Here is a 19,288-nt window from a genome sequence, read left to right as displayed (position 1 = left end):
TATCAATGTTAGAACTCCGTTTTATATAAACCTTTGGCTCAATTATTGCAACCATTGGGCATAAAATATGGCATCACTTGATAATCAAACTACATGGGTATTGTATCGAATCACTCTTGCATAACACCAATTTTATTTTAGCTCCAGAATTTGGCCAGTATACGCCTATAGAATTGAACTATATGAGAATAATTAAGCAGTCACTGTATATAGGAAAGACATTAATTTTATCTTATTGAAACGTGCTAATATGAATTTTTCACGGATTTCATTTATACTGCATTAATGGCGCAGCTAATTGCAAGTATTAAAACACCTTTATAGAATGTATTTTAACGTAAACGCCCCTTGCTTAAATCAAGTCACCCGTGGAAGATGGGGGCATGTATATAGATGTATATTCATCCGAATAAAACAATCCATTGGCAAAAAAATTAGTAGGGATTGCCAACTTGGGCCCTAGAACAAAACCGTAAGACAATACCTGATTGCTACGACCCGATCTAAAGATACATTTCTTTTTTTAAAGCGCTGTCTTTGTTCCAAATACACGCACAGCTTGCTGAGCCGTGCGAGTGGAACTTCGACGTTTTCGGTTGATTTGAATTGGTGATTTCTTGTGTATCGAAAAAAGCAGAGCCTTGACTTGGAAGAAATTCTGGGCAAAATCTTCATAATTTTTGAAGATGGCTGGACTCGCTTCCTTTAAATTCTTCTGGAAATGAATTTTTTCTCAGTTTCAAATCTTTTCAACAGTGCAATTTTGGTTGGATTTCTGGTATCAGGTAATGTACATAAAATTCTTTGTGGGGATGATTTTTTGGACAGGTAATTAAAGTGATACAGATCTATAGATGAATGGGATTTAGATCTCTCCCTCGAAGTAATTCATCATTAACAAGCCATAAACTTAAAAGCCCATAAAATTTAAAGGTCACATATTTCAATTTTTAAAATGACCTTCTAAAAGACTTTTCAGGAAAGTAAGATGACCTCTCGTTTTTCATTAAAATCAGGAACAGTTGTTCCATTTACAAACGATGTCAAATAAAACTCGATTTTGTTTTTAAGAGGGTATGTCTGCATGTGTACTCAACTATGATATATTGAAAGTAAAATAAACACTCGACCCCTGTTCAGAATATTTGCGTATCTATTCAATCGGAGCTCATCAGAAAACCATATACTCCTCAAAGGGTTATATTTTAAATCTCTCTCTCTAAATCTCTCTCTCTCTCTCTCTCTTCATCATCGGTTCTGTAATTAGTGAACGCTTTTCTACAATTTAAAAACTTATTTTAAAAAATTATATTAAAATTTAGTGTTTCAAAATTAAAATATTTTCCAATGCCATTTATCTAAAATTGTTGGGTAAGAGTTCTCATATGCCAAGTTTGTGTACACTGTGATTAGAATATAAATTACAACCTTGATACTTCGGAAGATTGAGGCAATAAAAGAACATTTCAAGTGTCACCAACGCGTTATTTTATTTCATGCAAAATACCTGTACGTTAACACACATGGCTATCAAAAGCAACAAACCCCAACAAAACTTATGGAATATTCAATCTTTCAAATAAATAAAAAGTGCGGCCCAAAGTTTCCTCACAGCTTAATATATCTATATCATTTTATGGTGTCTAGGATTTGAACTATAAATGTCCTTAATCCCGTGATTTGCTTTGATATATATTTTCTACAGGCTTATACTTGCCAGAGAATGATTGCCCTTTATAAACCTTTCCCCTTACAGAAAACGCACAGATCTGGGGAAATTTTTCAAAAGATATCTTACGACTAAAATTTTCACATTCTAGTTAAAGTTTCTAAGAAAAAATATCTTACGAGAAAGGCAAAATTTTAATTTTTTGCTTAGTTTCTAAGCACTATTAGGTCTGAAAAAAAAATTATATTTCAACACTGCATTAGAATGCATATGAATACATGCATCTGTATTTTATTTTATTTTTTTGTGCGAACAATTGTCATCTTAAACTCTAATTAATATGCTTCATCTATAATATGTAAAAAGGTAGAATGCATGATGCAAATAACAAGATAAATGTAAGTTCTAAAAAGACCAAGAATCTCTTCTTTCTCTCTCAACTAACCAACCCCAGTAAACATTCTTCAAAACAATATTTCTTGCGACAAGAAGTGCAAATATTCCGAGCACATGTCGCCGGCGACAAGATGTGCCTACATAAAAAGTACATTTTCTTACCTTTGGCATGCACATATTAATTATATAGCCGATGTCAATTTGTACCGATGGACGATAATAAGTGCAGTGAGAGTACGTACATTATTGTTTTCTAACAATTTGAACTTATAAAAGTGGAAATCAAAAATTATGTTTTCACTTTTTAAAACTTTTGTTTTAAGTTTTACATTCACAAAATTATGTATTTAAGTATGTATTATGTATTAATTACTTTTTAACTTTATGTATTAATTACATATGTACTTCTATACTTGTTTTATTGAAATAATTTCACGGAATTTTTCATAATAAGTTACCACGGTAACACCGTTCATCAAAATCAACAACCAGTATACAAAACAGTGTACCTCAATTGAATTAGACCAAAATTGTAGGAGGGATGTCATTCAGAAAGAATTTCACACACATGGTCTATTTTAGTAACTATTGAAATATCATTCGTTGTAAATAGGGTGTTAAAAGAACCTTGAATATTGTTCTAGTCTATTCATGTACCACGTTTCACTGACTTCGGATCAAAACATTTCACTTAAATTCTATTTTTAGAACAGGAAATAACTATTTCAATGCCATCGGAACGGGAAGTGCTTTGGGTGCGATCGCATCCCCCCTTTTGAAAACCACTCGAAAATATTCTTTTTTGATAAAATAAATTTATTTCCCAAGTACATGTTTTTAAAAAGTAATGGTACTAGATTTCTTTTTAATATTCTAGAAGAAAAAATGACTTGAAGAGTGCATGAGAGTCCATCAAAATGTATCCATTTATTAAAACATTCTGACTTAGAGGAATTATCCTCTAAACGCAACCCCAACCCCCCAACTTTACCAAAAACCTGGCCACGTCCTTGCTTTCATCGTAATCATAAACTAATACACGAAAAGAATCTTGGTGTATATGTAGTAAACTTATTTACTAAGTTCCATTATGGTCGGACCAAAACTACAAAAAGAGAAGTGGTTTGAAAGAATTCACAGAAGTTTCTGTTTTTAGTAAGCAAAGCAACACGTTTATCCAAAACACAACCAACATAAAAATCGTGAAGCCTAGTGTAGTCTACTTATGTATGACGATACCGAGTCCTAGTATAGTCTACTTGTGTATGACGATACAGAGTCCTAGTGTAGTGTACTTGTGTCTGACACTACCGAGTCCTAGTATAGTCTACTTGTGTATGACACTAACGAGTCCTAGTGTAGTCTACTTGTGTATGACGATACAGAGTCCTAGTGTAGTCTACTTGTGTCTGACACTAACGAGTCCTAGTGTAGTCTACTTGTGTATGACATTACCGAGTCCTAGTGTAGTCTACTTGTGTATGACACTACCGAGTCCTAGTGTAGTCTACTTGTGTATGACGATACAAAGTCCTAGTGTAGTCTACTTGTGTATGACATTACCGAGTCCCAGTGTAGTCTACTTGTGTCTGCCGCTACCAAGTCCTAGTATAATCTACATCTGTAAGACGCTACCGAGTCATAGTGTAGTCTACTTGTGTATGACGATACAGAGTTCTAGTGTAGTCTATACTGGTGTATGAAGATACTGAGTCCTGGTATAGTCTACTTGTGTATGACGCTACCGAGCCCTATATAGTCTATATAGACGCTACCGAGTCCTAGTGTAGTCTACTTGTGTATGACGATACTGAGTCCTAATATAGTCTACTTGTGTATGACGCTACTGAGCCCTAGTATAGTCTATATAGACGCTACCGAGTCCTAGTGTAGTCTACTTGTGTATGACGATACCGAGTCCTAACTTGTAGTCTACTTGTGTATGACAATACCGAGTCCTAGTACAGTCTACTTGTGTATGACACTAACGAGTCCTAGTGTAGTCTACTTGTGTATGACGATACCGAGTCCTAACTTGTAGTCTACTTGTGTATGACGATACCGAGTCCTAACTTGTAGTCTACTTGTGTATGACAATACTGAGTCCTAGTACAGTCTATTTGTGTATGACGATACCGAGTCCTAGTACAGTCTACTTATGTATGACGCTACCGAGTCCTAGTACAGTCTACTTGTGTATGACAATACTGAGTCCTAGTACAGTTTACTTGTGTATGGCGATACTAAGTCCTAGTGTAATCTCCTTGTGTATGTCCATAATGAGTATAACAAAATCAGACACAGCCCCCACCCCCACCCCCCAATCACAGAAATTAAACTTGTAGTTATTATGACAGCACTGTTCATCAAAATTAAAAACCGATCCATACAATTGTGTAACTTGGTGTATTCTTGTATACCAATTTTTATTTCAATCAGACCAAAATTGGAGCAACAGCGTTTCGCAGAGAATTTCATAGAAAATTCTTTTTTTAGTAACCACAGCAATACTGTACACCGAAATCAGAGCAGTTATGAAGAATTATGTACTGGTATCTTGATTGGGTTAACTGTGTACTAACAATTGAAATCAGGCTGAAACCATAGATGGAGTAGCATTTAAAAAAATGTTAAGAGACGGACACCTTATGCAAACGCTCTTCTTCTTCCTGACACTTCTTCCTGACAGTAGAGTTTAACGACTCTCATGTGGCCTACTTTGCTTTACCCGACCTCCAATTCAATACATGTATTCTGTTTCTTAAGTGTGGAATAGGCATCATTAGAATTTTAGACGTTTTTTTCAGAATATTGTTTGTAGAAAGTTTTTATGAAAGGTTGATTTACAATTAACTCAAACCAGGAATAGAAACCCAAACGCTAAAGATTTTAAATATTAGCATCATAAAGCAGGTTCACAGTGTTGGCATAAAAAGCGGTTCCAAAGTCCATGGCACTCATCTGAGTTATTTGTTTTACTAACCAATCAAACCCTTCAGCAAAGTTCAAATTAAGATAAAGGATTTACCAACAAGCAGGTAGTGTAGATTCAAGTTTGTCCAAATCATGACCCCCAGGGGTAGGGTGGGGCCACAATGGACGATCAAAGTTTTCCATAGGAATGCATAGGAAAAATCTTTAAAAATCTTAAAAGAACTACTTGGCCAAGAAAGATGAAATTTATGTGCAAACATCCTCAGGTAGTGTAGATTCAATTTTGTTCAAGTCATGACCCCTGGGGTTAGGGTGGGGCCACAATAAACGTTTTACATAGGAATACATAGGAAAACTCCTTAAAAATCTTCTCCAGAACAACTTGGCCAAGAAAGATGAAACATGTGCAAACATCCTCAGGTAGTGTAGATTCAGTTTTGTTCAAATCATGACCCCTGGGGTTAGGGTGGGGCCACAATGGACGATCAAAATTTTACATAGGAATACATTGGAAAAATCTTAAATTCTTTTCTCAAAAACAGCAAAGTTATGATTGGTTATATTTACATGGACGCATCCTCAGATATAGTACAGATTCAAGTTTGTTCAAATCATGACTATGGAGATAAAGTGGGGCCACAACAGACAATCAAAGATTTACACATGAATACTTATGAAAAAATCTTTAACAATCTTTTTCTCAAGAACAGCAAAGCCATGATTTGTCTTATTTATATGGAAGCATCTTTGGGTAATGCTAATTCAAATTTGTTCAAATCTTGATCCCCTGGAGTAGGGAGGGGCACAACAGGTGATCAAAGTTTTAGTTAGGAATATATAGGAAAGATCATTTAAAAATCTTCTCAAAAACAACAAAACCATGATAAGTCATTTTAATATAACTTAATTTTGGTTGTAACGCATCATTTGATTGGATTAAAAATTAATTTATATTGTATAACCTGGGTTTGTTTTTGCAGCTTTCAATTTATACTCTATGGATCCTCTATGGATTGTTGTTTTATACCGAGGTGACCGTTAAGGCCCTTGGGCCTCTTGTCAATTGTTCATGTACATTTTTATCTGGGATAAAAAGATTTTATATGCAAAAAATTCGATTTAAATCTTGGTGCCACGTGTGCTCTGTAACGTGGTAATCCGGGTCTTATATCAATTTAGGCACCATGACATGACACTTGACAGCAGAGGTATATGTTAGCGAAAACTACAATAAATTTGGGATTGCATACAATTGGACTAGATGAGAAGACAACCTTTTGCTCTTGAAAGCTAAAGCAACTTTGAAGTGTATTAGATTTGGAAGTACGCAGATTACCATCAGTAATCTTATCAGTAGAGATTAAGGTGGCCAATTAATTATTTATTAAAGCTCTTATTGAAACTCCGCCTTTGTAAGGAAGCGGGGGTAAATGTACAGTACATGTATATACTGATAAACACAAAGGATGTACTCTCATGACGTACAGATTTTGGATATTATAATAAGTAAAACACTTGATGTACAGTTAAACACACTTATAGCGAAGTGCCAGGGACGAGCGATTTTGCTTCGTTATAAACGTAATTCGTTTTATCCGTTCACTTTACAATTTGATTTAAACCCAAGGGGAATGAAATCATTTCGCTTTAAGCGTAAATTCATTATAAGCGTGTTCGCTATAAGAGGGTTTTACATAGTTAATACAGGTGGCTCTGGACCTGCCTCGCCAGGGAGCTATCACTTTTGTTAAACATAAACAATTTCAGATGACAGTATTACATAAATGAGATACATGTACTCTCTAAGACATGAGTTGACAGGACAAATCTATTTAGGAAAGAAAATTTTTAAAGTGTCTTTAAAAATTTTCCGGTACCCATGGAATCACTCAACAAAGTTGGAATGTTGACACTTTTGCAAAGTATTACAAATCACACTGCCTACCTTCTTTGATATATTATCATAAAACCACGCTTTTGTTCCATTAAAAAGAATGGATTGTTTTTTAAGACATATTAATTTAGAATAGGAACGCATCAAGACAACTTTGCAGTGCACATTACACGAACTCTCTGATTTAAAAAATACAGCAATGTCTACAAGCTTGACAATTTTGAGAAAAAATAATTTCAATATTCTGTTGTAAATAAGAGATGAGTAGCTTTTACTACTATAGGACGTTTGATTTCACCAATAACAATTCGCAAAATTACAAATTACGCAATCTAAATATCCTCCTTGTTTCGGACTGACAGACAGACGACGTCTGACGTCTGCTGAACCTCTCGATTTTGGCAACGTTAGTTAATCTAGACGAATCTAATATTCACACCTATTTTTTTTTTTTTTTTTATCATTTTTAGTTTGTAATGGCGGGGATACATGTACTGCGACATTCAAGGGATCAATCGTTGTAACTAAGTACTGTGACATTGGAGGATGTTGTATTCCGAGCACAGGGGACGAAAAAACCGATCCGGACGAACTATGTTGTATGACAACACTTACGTTCATTCTTATCTTGTCTTTCACGGGAGGACCTGCATTTCTTTTAACTTTGATTTGCGGTGGATTGTGTATTAAACGTTACTGTGAAAAGAAGAAAAACGATGACAGAATCCGGAGAGCCGAGTCTGCGCGACAGGAGCGACGCCGTGAGCGCAGGCGCCAGCGGCAACAGCAGGAACAGGAAGAGGAAGCGGTCCGGATTAGAAGATACTACGGTAAGATTTAGAAAACGTGAAACAGCAAAAAATTAAATTTTAATGAATAAAGAGAAATAAGACATCAACTTGAAAGGAATTACGCTCTGAACAAATTCTGCTCTGTAAGTCCATGTACACGCGTGCAAGTGATTAAAAATTTCCCGTAGAGAGAGACTGGGCTCCTTTAAAATGGTCTGTTTTATAAGGTGTTCCAATACGGCCTTTAAAGAATTAATCTCAAATGTTTCGAATATTAAAGATTTCAGACACTACCTAGTCTATCTTTGAAAATTCATGACAATATCATATGAAAATAGCCTCATTATCTCTGAAAATGGTAACAGGTCAAATATATTTACAATGCATATGTGTGTACCCTAATAACTACAATGTACATCATAGAATGAGATCGAATGAAAATCTTCAGTTTTTGGGTAAAAGATTTTCAAGATATTAAAGTTAACTTATCACCTACATTGTGATTATAATGAATGTTCAAGAAAGTGTACTGTTGAAAGAAAAAAAGTTGATTTTCAGCATAGTATTTTTTTCAAAAAAGAATCATTGATCGGAGGACGTACAGTTCATTTATTTAAACACACAAAGTTTCAAGATATCTTTAAAACACCTAACACCTTGAATTTTGAAGATATTACCTTGAATTTTTTAACTTAATATGTAAAACTTTCAATTTCAAGATAAAAATTTAAAAAAAATATTGGTCACATTTGACCAACTCTTGTACACTGAACATAAAAACAGAGTCTGAGTAAATTTAACTGTTGCAAACACTTGATCATAAATTAAATGCATGGTGGAAATTGAACAACATGGTCAGATAATTCTTTTCCTGGATGAAGATTAATTGCTTGATTTATTAGTAGACCAAGTACTTTTTCTTGAGTAAGGCACATAAATTACTCAAGAATACATTGAATAAATGCCTCTAAAATTCAGTAGTTAAATGTCAAACCATACATATACACAATCCAAAACTCGTATCTAGAAAGGTTTAATTAAACGTACACTGCCCTTTGTCAACTGTGTAATTTATCTCAAAAAATATTATGGGAGGATAAATAGGTCTAAATCAAAGTTCAATATACAAAGTGCATGAATCAATACGGCACTTTACACTTTACAGTTTGTTGCTTTATCTTGCAAGACGGGAAAAGTTATTCTATATTGTCCTTTGACTTCTTCAAATTTTTTTTTTTTTTTGATTATACGTAATGTATGCTTCAAATTTATTGGAAAAATATGTGTCATGTTCAATGTTCAACAGTCTTTCCAATACATTTTATGCTCTCCTGAGCCAAAGACTACTTAAAGTGAGCTTTCTAACCTGTTTGTTTGGGTTATTCAACTTCTGAACAAAGCCTTTTCCTCTAAAGAACCACTTGGTCTCTTTTACGAGGAAAGAAGAGACTAAGACAAAATTCTCCTCCTGAAGACTATTATGTCAACAACCCATTATAGTTTAAAGTCAAGTCTGTTCAATTCGTAAAAACCCCTTCCTCCAGTTAGGATGGGATCCTCATGGGGATAAAGGTTTTTACAGATACTTGTATGTATTAAGGTTCTTATAAAATAATAAAAGCGTTCTTTAAACAGGACTGTAATCAGTAAAGCATCCTCCTATAGAGGTGATTCAATTTTGTTCAAAACATGATCTCTTGAGATAGCCTTATGAGAGACCACAAAGGGTGGGTTAAAGTTTTACACCGGAATTCACCGGAAAAATCTCCCCTCTTCTCGCAAAATGTCCCCAAAAACTACTGAAAAAAGAATAGACTCAAGATTTTTCAGAGTGGGGCCACATTTGGGGGGTCACAGATCTTTAAAAAAAACTTTCTATCAGAGTTTCATCTCTAATCGAATCAAACACAAGAATTGGCATGTAGTTTGTCCGACGAATCCCCCCCCCCCCCCGAATGGGTGTGCCAAATGAGGAAACAGTTTTCCACAAAGAACACAGAAAATCATGTATGAAAACAATAGGGCTACAATTTGTAAATTTGACATCAATCTTCAGTGTTCTGTATGAAAACAGTTGGATTAATGGACGGCAGCAATATAGACTTTTATTCTAAACATATTCACTTCAGGAATATCTAGGGCTGGGACGATATATCGAGATATCGATAATATCGATTCAATGTGAGGATGATACGCATATCGATACGTATGAAGAAATATCGACATATTTCCCAAAAAAATCTGACTAATGTTTTTCTTTGTTAACTTAACATTTTGGGTTTAATATGTAAAATAAATATGCTTAATATAAATAGGAATATGAAATACATAATAATTAAGACCAAAATAATTAAGTTTTACAACAGATATACAACTTCTTTGAATAAATTATTCCTATTTGTGAAGAAATATCTTGTTCATTTCAATATAAAAAAAGAATTTATAACCAATTAAACATATCGTGATACATATCGTATCGTGGCTCAAATATCGGGATACGTATCGATATAGAAAAAGTTGGATCGTCCCAGCCCTAGGAATATCACGGTGTCTTATGTGCCACTGTTATGCATATTACCAGTATATATATATTCTACGCATATTAAAATTGTAGATCCCAACCCCGAGGACGGTCCTTTAAGGCCTCCAGCGTATGACGAAGGTCCACCAGGATCGGTTCCTAACCAGCGAGCTCTACCAATGTCACCACCACCAGCTTACGAAGCGATAGTACAAGAGGCTACATTACCAAATCACAACCAAATCCCCGTTAGTTATAATGAAAGAGCTAGAGTGGGCAGAAATGAACACAGCCAGGACGGAAATGAACACATCGATGTGACAATTCATGCACCCGCCATTGGAGGCAGGCGATTAAATAAACGAGTTACATTAAATGAGACAAAATCAAGCAACAGTGCTGTGAGAAATGGAATCACAAACTCTGGAACAGCGAGAAATGGAATCACACGCCCAGAGTCTGTGCATAAAAACCAAGTTTCTCCGAGTAACAGTTTTAGAACCGTACCAAGTCCAACCAGAAGTCCCAGCGCTCTATCTAATGACAGTGTAAATTCTGAGCATGACACTGTGCGCCCTAAACAGTTTTCAAGACCTCTTCAAATTGTTATTGATGCACCGATCGACGAGCCCGCCGATTTACTGTATATATAAGATGAGATTTCAATAAAAATGTTTTCCCCAGAAAAACGCGATTTGCTAATCATTTATTAAAAGACTGAAAAGAAGTCAAATTCGCAAGTGTACTCGGTCATTTTCAAATCTTGGAACTATTTTACGAAAGGCTATCACTTGACAGGGCATTTTGGATCTTGGCCTAGGAGAAATTTCTTTGTCTAATTTTTTGGGGATCAAAATAGTCAAAATAAGAGTACGGTACCGGTACATTTTTTTTTAAATTATATACCGGTAATACAGGTTAAGGCAAACCCTATTTGACACATTTTTGTGAATACATGTATTTGGGAACAGTTGGGTGCCATAGTGAAACTCACTTATCATATATCTAAATACTCCATTTATTTTTTTAATTCTGAGCATTTAAGAGAACAGCTTTATGCAGAATGAGAATAAACAGTCCACCACATTCAGGTCACATGAGTTCAGCGTTACAGTTACAGGTCGAGCCGATTTGGTCATACTACCAATATTGCCTGGTAACATTATATATATTGTACATATACTTCAGTTACATGCTGATGGGCCTCTTGTTTTCTTATTATTTAATCAATAAAAAAAACATGTAAAGACTCTTTGCATAACTGGATTGGACATCAGGCATCATGTCTATACAAGTCCTCTTCAAGTGGAACGTGCAAATAATATATCGTAAAGGTTAAGTTCTAATATCTACATACATTTAAACTGGTATCATGTCAAAATGGATTTTTTTTTTTTTTAAATATTTGAGTCAAAGTAGCCTACAACATTTCAGTAGAGGATATTTTGTCCAAATCCATTGGATGGTAAGACTAACAAGTAAAGCCCGTTGCAAATGCCCTTCATATTTCTTGAGTATGGGTTTCTCGTTCCTACTGCTATACGTTTTCGCCCAGTGTCATGCATAAACAAACTTTCAAAATCTTTGACTTTTTTCAGAACCACAGGGCCATTATCAAGTAAACTTGCCACAAAGCATTTTTGAATGTTTATGCTACAATTTTTATTAAACGAAGAACCACTTTCCTCCAGAATTTTTTTAAAAGTGAAAATACACTGTGCGATGCAGTCATTTCTCAAGAACATACAACTTTTGTAAAAATCTTCAAGAATGTTCGAATAATGTTGAAAGGTTAAAATGAATATGAATGGGAAAATCCTTTTTAGTTTCTACAAGGGAACAAGGTCCGACTTACATTCATGAATCTTCGTGTTATTTTAAGTTTTTCCACCAATGACCCTGGGGGCAGGGATGGACCCTCAAAAGAGTTTCAACGTGTCTAAGACGCTTATAGAAACCAGAAGTCTACGATGAGACTGTAGATTTAATCGTTTGTTCCTGAAATTCTGGGAAAGAAAAGTTGTGCTCGGACTTGAAATACATCCTTTTGGTGTTGCATTTATATAAGTACGTATCTTAATGTTTTCTAAACTTTTGCCAAGATTTATTGAAATCAAATGGAAACTATATATAGGAAGAGTGGTATTTAAAAAATTTACAGAACACTAGTATTTTATTTTAAATAAACATGGGAACACAATCAATCAAAATGTGGTAATAATTAACAGAAATAAGACAATTGGTATATCGGTAGTTTACTTGTGGTAAATCTATTGACACCTTGCAAAATCCTGTAAAGTTCCACCAATACATAATGCTTTTACCACGAAGTCATTTTACTGAAATCAAACCCAAGCTTTAGGAGGAGTAACATTTTGATAGCATACATAAACACCGTTTGCAGGTAATGTTGGAATATTGCTACTTAAATAAGGGAAATTGATACTGGAAAAGCTGAATCATGCCGTTTGTCATACAGTTTAGTTATTAGTTGACATTTATCGTCTATATAGTCAGTAAAACATCCAAATACGAAACAGATGTGGCAGACTCAGTAGTGTCTTTATTTCGAGTTCACTGTGACATGAATGAAAATAACTATTGTAATTGGTAAAACGTCGTCCTATATCTAAATGTTGAGTTGAAGACCACAGCAAGAGTTTTCTTCTTCTCATAAAGAAGGTTTTGAATAAATTCCGCTTCATAGGAATATAGGGACAGGTTAGCTAATATAGGAGCACAATAAGTGCCCAACGAAATTTCAATAGATTGTTGGAAGACCTGGTCTCTAAAGACTATATAGATATTGTCAATGAGGAACTCCAGCATCTTTTTAATATCAATTTCAGAGTACATGTACATGTATGTTAAATCAGAAATTTTGTTAACAAATTTTGTTGACGACCAATTACAAGATATGAAAATGTATGACTTCCATTTTTATTGAAGAACCAGTTTTCTATGATGTCAATAAGCCTGCTCTTTAATTTATCATGCGGAATGGTTCTATAAAACTTAGAAAAGTTGTATGTTTCGATGCTATTGCTGTTTGAAAACTTTTGAGATTTTAAATTGTCCAAAAGTTCTTTTTAAGTTTTTTAGAATCTACGTTTGATTGACACCACTTCTTGAGTATGTTGTAGAACAATACGTCTGGAGTTTCTCCTTCACAGCAGCTTATATTTTGGTGAGGAATAAGGATAGGGGCATGGTTAAATATTTTCTGGACCCTGCAGTATACATGTATCTTTATTTGTAAAGATTTTCATGAAGTTTTGGAATCCAGTCTAAGTACGGTAAATCAGACTCACTTCTATTGATCGGAATGTTAAACGTTTTTAAAACTGAAAGGTGATTTTGAAGAATTTCATCCTTTGAAAGGGAACTGTAAGTATAGGTTGGATTACCAGATATGGAATTAAAACAAAGTTCTTCTAAAATGCATTGTAATAGTAAGCCTTACAAACAAAGACTATATTGTTACAAGCTTTGTTAGCAGGACCAAAACAATTTTTTTCATGTAGTCTTTCTAATTCTTTTAACATTTCCGGTCTACTGAAAATGGAGATAGAAAGTTTGCATTTTTCTCGTTAATTTTCTAATGCAATTCTTTAATATATTTCCATTCTGACAGTGTGTCAATGTCTTCCCCTTCAAATTTAGCCCATCGTCTAGCATGCACCTCGACAGAATTCATAACAGACATGAAGTTCTATCGCCATTTGAAAGATTTGGGCTCCCTGAATTCAGGACTTTGTAAAATAATAGCTTTTAGGTCGTCATTTTGAACTATACTTGCATCACTATGCAGTCGTGCAATTCATCAACCTATCTTGCAATTCCTGTCCTATCAAGATAAGTCATGATGTTTCTAGGAACAGGTACCTTACAGCATTCAATGAGAATGAGGCCAACAATTACACAATCCTCATAAACGAAGCACTGGCGAAGAGATATGTGTCTATTCATTATTGTACAATCCAACAATGGACAATACTATACACAGTACAACGAAGGGATACATCATTCAAGTTAGAATGTATGTCCATTTATACCTTTTGTGCGTTCATGTCATCTTCGCGTTTAGATAATTTTGCAGTGAAAAAAATGAAGACGATATGGACACACAAAGCGAAGGAACAAACATGCAAACAAAAGAGAAATAGACGAAATGAGCGGAGTAGAAACCGGAAGACTACCGAAACACATTTTAAAAGATGTATGCAACGTGATAAGCTCTATGTTGAAGCATCAACAAAAGATAACTCCCTGCAGTCTCGCACCATCTACTCTGCATTTGAGGAGAGTTTAATTTAAAGCTACCAATAAAAACTGCATTTATCACTTAAAAGGACTATATTTGACACCTGTTTGAATAATTACAATCCAACGATACTCAGAGCCTGAGATGCCATCATGGATGCATGTTGCGGACCCATATTAGTTTGTGGCCAACATACTATCCAACATCAACAAAGCAGAACTGGGCAAATTGCTAGCCGCTACATAGAAAGAAATAAGCAATGAATAAACGTACATGTATATAACACGTTTACATACGAAACAAAATTTGCACATTAATTTGAAAGAATTTTCAAAAAAAAAAAAATATTCATTTCAACAGTAAATAGTGCATTTACAATCAGTCTTCCTTAAATTGCCCTAAAATAGAGAAAAAGGATATACTGAAGAACTATAGATATATGGATGCTTTCTTTTATTGACAAGTATTAAGCGCTCTGAAACACAGGAGTTCAACAGTTCAATGACCAGTGTTTGTCGAAGTTTTGTTCTAATCAGTGTTGTTTTCATTATCCGACATCAAAACCTCTAAAACATTAAAGAAAAAAAATCCCCTGTCCGTGATGAACTGCCGAAAGGACAGGGGTGTATAAATTAAAAGAAGAAATAAAGGAAAAGAAGCTGTTATTCTCTACCCAAGATTTAATTGTCTCTAAAACCCAAGTGATTTTTATGCCTCTCTGTTGCAACTACTCAATATCTGAGAACCTATAGAAAAAACCCAAATGTCTAAACATTCATCATGCAAAACTCGGGGACAAACCATTTCAGGATATCATCAATCAAAACAGAGGTCTGTGCAAAAATAAAAAAGGCTTTGAAAGAAATTAGGAGGACGTTCAATATGAAAGCATTTGCAAAGACGAATGGGCAACACTCACTGTCGCTCCAGTATGTGAAGTAGAAAGATTGATGCTTCTTGCAAAGAAGTCAGACAGGTTATTGAAGAAGAGGAGGAGGAGGTCTCGCCAGATATTGAGCTGTTGGCGACTTCACACAAAAATTAGTAACTGTGTTATTCGAAGAACAAGGCCTTACAACTTCAAACCAAATCAAGTCAAAGATTTTCTGAGAAACATGATTGAAATGCAAAAAAGAATGTTTTGAAAACAATGTTTATAAAATGAGGCTTATAAGTTTCTTGGAAGTAGGACTGATCCTCTTGGTGTATTTATAACAGGGAGTACGAGAACAAAAAAGTCACTATCTATTCAAATGTTCATTTCATGAAACAAACAGAAAAGGACAAAACTCGACACAATGAAAGCTCTGTGAACAGATCCAACTAATACATCTGTTGGTGTTTGGTATCGGTATGAAAATGAAAGAAAAAGTGAGCAAGCTCACATACCCCACGCTCCCCCAAAACTCGACAATGAAACACGTAATGAATGGCACAGTACATTTTAAATACACAGGATAATTCAAAAAGGGGCATTACTTGCAAAAAATCATCACATCAAAACTTCTTGCATATAAGGACATTCAAATCTTTGTATGTTACAAATTTAATTGGGCTGAAGTTTCTAGATAAATAATGGAATCAAAATTTCTTGGTAATATACAAATCTATACATTATGTCTGAAATACCTACAAAGTTTCAGGAAATTCAGTGCAGGAGTTATGCTGACAAACTGTTATTTAAATTCCTCAGTGATTTCAATTTGTTAATGAATGTAAGTCCATGTCCAACACATGACAATTTACACAATTAAATAATTGATGGAAACAAAATTATGATGCAGGCAAAGCACCAATTTGGGGGGGGGGGGGACTATCCAAGATTTTGTGTGTGTGTGTATTAAATCATTAATATTTTGACCTCAAAATCAATAGGGGTCTTTTAAGGTCATATTATATTTCACATAAAATTTCATTACAAAAGTTGATTCCAGTGGATTTCCTTATTACCCAGCTGGAAAGCTTCTTCAATAATAGGCAAAACTCTTAAGGCAAAAATAATGGAATCGGAATTTCCTGGTAATATGCACATCTACACACTGTGTACTAAATATCGGCAAAGTTTGACCAAATTCTGTGCAGCGGTTTAAGAGGAGTTGCGCTGACAAACTGTTCATCTCTATATTCAAGATATGGCCAAAAATCTAAGTTCAAAAGTGCCGAAATTCCCAGAAAAATAAAGGAATCGGAATTTCCTGGTAATATGCACATCTACACATTGTGTCCTAAATATCTGCAAAGTTTGACCAAATTCTGTGCTGCGGTTTATGAGGAGTTGCGCTGACAAAAAAAAAGGACTGACGGACTGACTGACTGACTGACTGACGGACGGGTCAAAAACATTATACCTCACGCAACTTGTTGCGTGGGGTATAATAAGACTTCCTTCTACACATGCAGGGAAGAATGTTTAAAAAAAGCTAAAAGCAAAGAATAAAAATCTTACACTTTAACACTTTAACTTAGATGAAATATCAATGATGGACCATAGGTTTTTAACTTACATCCATGCCAGACTTTTCAAAATAATTTGGGAAATGTTTCACTATTAGCCGTTGGGGATTTAAAGCATCGCCACACTATATGGTGGATTTTCGGACATTTTTGAATTGTTAATCTACAATAACAGAAATGATGTGCTAGACAGAAGGTGTTAACTTACCAACTGCTTTTCAATACACAAAAACACAACTCGGAACATGTCTCAATTTTTTGAATCAAAGAATGTGACGAGCTTCCAAGAATGATTGTGAAACTGATATAGTTTTCAGGATGCAATATCATTTGAATATAGAATTTAAATACTTTATTTTGTTAAGTTTTAATGCATGTGACTGAACATAGTTAAAATCCATTAATGATACATGTCACATGACAAAATCATTGTAAATCAGTACATTAAAGAACCACTCATATTGCATTAATATAACATTTTAAAATGTAAATCTTATACGGTATCAATTTTGATGCTCCAGATGCGCATTTCGACAAATCAAAAGTCATGTAAACCCAGTCTGTAATTTGATACCTGTATTTCTTATTACGCAATAGCAAGTTAATTGACATCAACTTGCCATGAATATTGTATATACAGCTAAAAAAAAATAAACATGTATACTTTCTGTTCCTCTCTCTCTGATTTCAACATTTATTTATCCGCACTTTCTAAAGAATGTTTGGGTATATTGTTGTTATCCTGGTCCATCCGTATGTCTGGTTTTTTTTTTTTTTTTTTTTTTTTTGTTTAAGTTTTGAATTAATCCTTTAGTACTTACGAAATATGTATTAAAAGAGTAATAGATACTAGATATCATTATGATATGATAATATGAAGAACTGGCACCAGTATCAAGATTAATAGGGTGGAGATAATCGATATCACCGTGTTGAACTCTAAACCATTCATAAAAAAATATTTGACCATTCCTGATTTTAGGGAGGGCTAGGATGACTACTGACATGCTGATTAATAAGTGTGATGTCATAAGGAATATGTATATTATATGGTTGATGAGTGGAGTTGCACATTAAAATTCACAAATTTCAGGATTTCTGAACATCTATGACTAGAGATTAACCCTCCCCCCTCCCCCGGGATGTTTTTTTTTTTTTGTCACAAAGAACAGTTGCGCCTATTTCATATAAAATGTATAACCTGCTGGGTTATGTTATCATTTATATGTATGTATAAATTTTCTGTATAAATTAAATGTAGATCTAAATGCATAAAATATTGAATTATTAATCCGTACATTACATTACATTGATGGGAGAACCCATTTTTTAAGAATTTCATAATTCCATAGTATTTTTGCAAGCTCCAGACAGCTCAGTATTATATTAAGCTGCAACACCATATCATTGTAGTCCCGGAGAGTTGACACTGTTTGGAGTATGGTATTTTTGTGCAGTAAGAGTGATCTGCCCTTAGATGTAAAATTAAATAAACTGCAATCTACAGTTTATGACAAAATATGCAATCAATATAAGTATTCTAAATATATTAAAAGTATTTAAACGTAAACAAAAGTAATTAATATTAAAATTTGTGTCTTTGATGATTTTTTTCTGGCATGTTGAAAAAGAGATAGCTAAACTTGGTATGTTTATTCAGTGTAACTTTTTTTTTATTATTGTAAATAGGGCATTCAAAAGCTTTCAAGATATTTGATCAATTAAGGTTCCAGAGGAGGGGGATCCATTTAATGCATATGACACAATGAACAAGAATATACATGGTTTAGGGGTCTTTTGTTTTCAAGAAAATTGGACATTTCAAGGATGATTGTAAATAAGATTACAAAATGAACAAGTCTAGAATATTTTAAGGATTGAATTCAATAGCTACCCAAGTTACAATATATTCTTTCAACCATTTTTGAGGTATTTGATCAAGGTTAAGGGTAAAGCTTTCAACTTTTTTTTAAGTAAATTTGACCATTTTTAGTTTCAGGGGGTGGGAATGACCTCCAATGGGTCATGACCCATATACCATTTAATGTGTCACGCTTCTGAAAATAGATTTTGATTATCAGTTCCAGGGAGTGAAAAGTAACCAGGAGTTGGTGTTACATAACTTGCATATGGCACCCAATATTGGTTTCCAAAGATTTCTGACCCAACTTATATACCCCCTGAAATTCAGATTATTTTAGCTTATTGTGCCTTTTTGACAGTGGCATCCCATATGTTTGTAGATTAAAAATTATAAGTATTTACCTATTGACAGCTACATTAAATTCATTTAGAGTTCCTATTTAACATCAAAATTAGATTGTTAATGAAATAATCCATCATGTTAGTAAATCAAACATCATAT

General features: G+C 34.2%; 1 protein-coding gene across 1 annotated transcript; it reads left to right on the top strand.

Annotated features, from left to right (window-relative positions):
* The first annotated feature begins 542 nt into the window (after nt 1–542).
* LOC133205971 (uncharacterized) lies at nt 543–10,882 on the top strand. Its single transcript, XM_061341877.1, has 3 exons — nt 543–785; nt 7,364–7,723; nt 10,299–10,882. The coding sequence occupies exons 1-3, from the start codon at nt 722–724 to the stop codon at nt 10,856–10,858; spliced, it is 984 nt and encodes a 327-aa protein (XP_061197861.1). The 5' UTR covers nt 543–721; the 3' UTR covers nt 10,859–10,882.
* The last annotated feature ends 8,406 nt before the right edge of the window (nt 10,883–19,288 follow it).

This window comes from Saccostrea echinata, unplaced genomic scaffold, assembly GCF_033153115.1.
Source record: "Saccostrea echinata isolate AGI-Se365-2 ecotype Australia unplaced genomic scaffold, CSIRO_AGI_Sech_v1 ptg000054l, whole genome shotgun sequence".
NCBI lineage: Eukaryota > Metazoa > Mollusca > Bivalvia > Ostreida > Ostreidae > Saccostrea > Saccostrea echinata.
Note: the sequence above shows the minus strand (reverse complement) of the source record. Positions and strands in the feature narration are given on the sequence as shown.

Bases quoted from the DNA above. Each gene is read 5' to 3' on its own strand.
- LOC133205971 (XM_061341877.1), top strand. From the start codon at position 722: ATGAATTTTTTCTCAGTTTCAAATCTTTTCAACAGTGCAATTTTGGTT. The intron at 786-7,363 runs GTAATGTACATA...TATCATTTTTAG, and splicing joins GGTTGGATTTCTGGTATCAG to TTTGTAATGGCGGGGATACA. The intron at 7,724-10,298 runs GTAAGATTTAGA...TTAAAATTGTAG, and splicing joins CCGGATTAGAAGATACTACG to ATCCCAACCCCGAGGACGGT.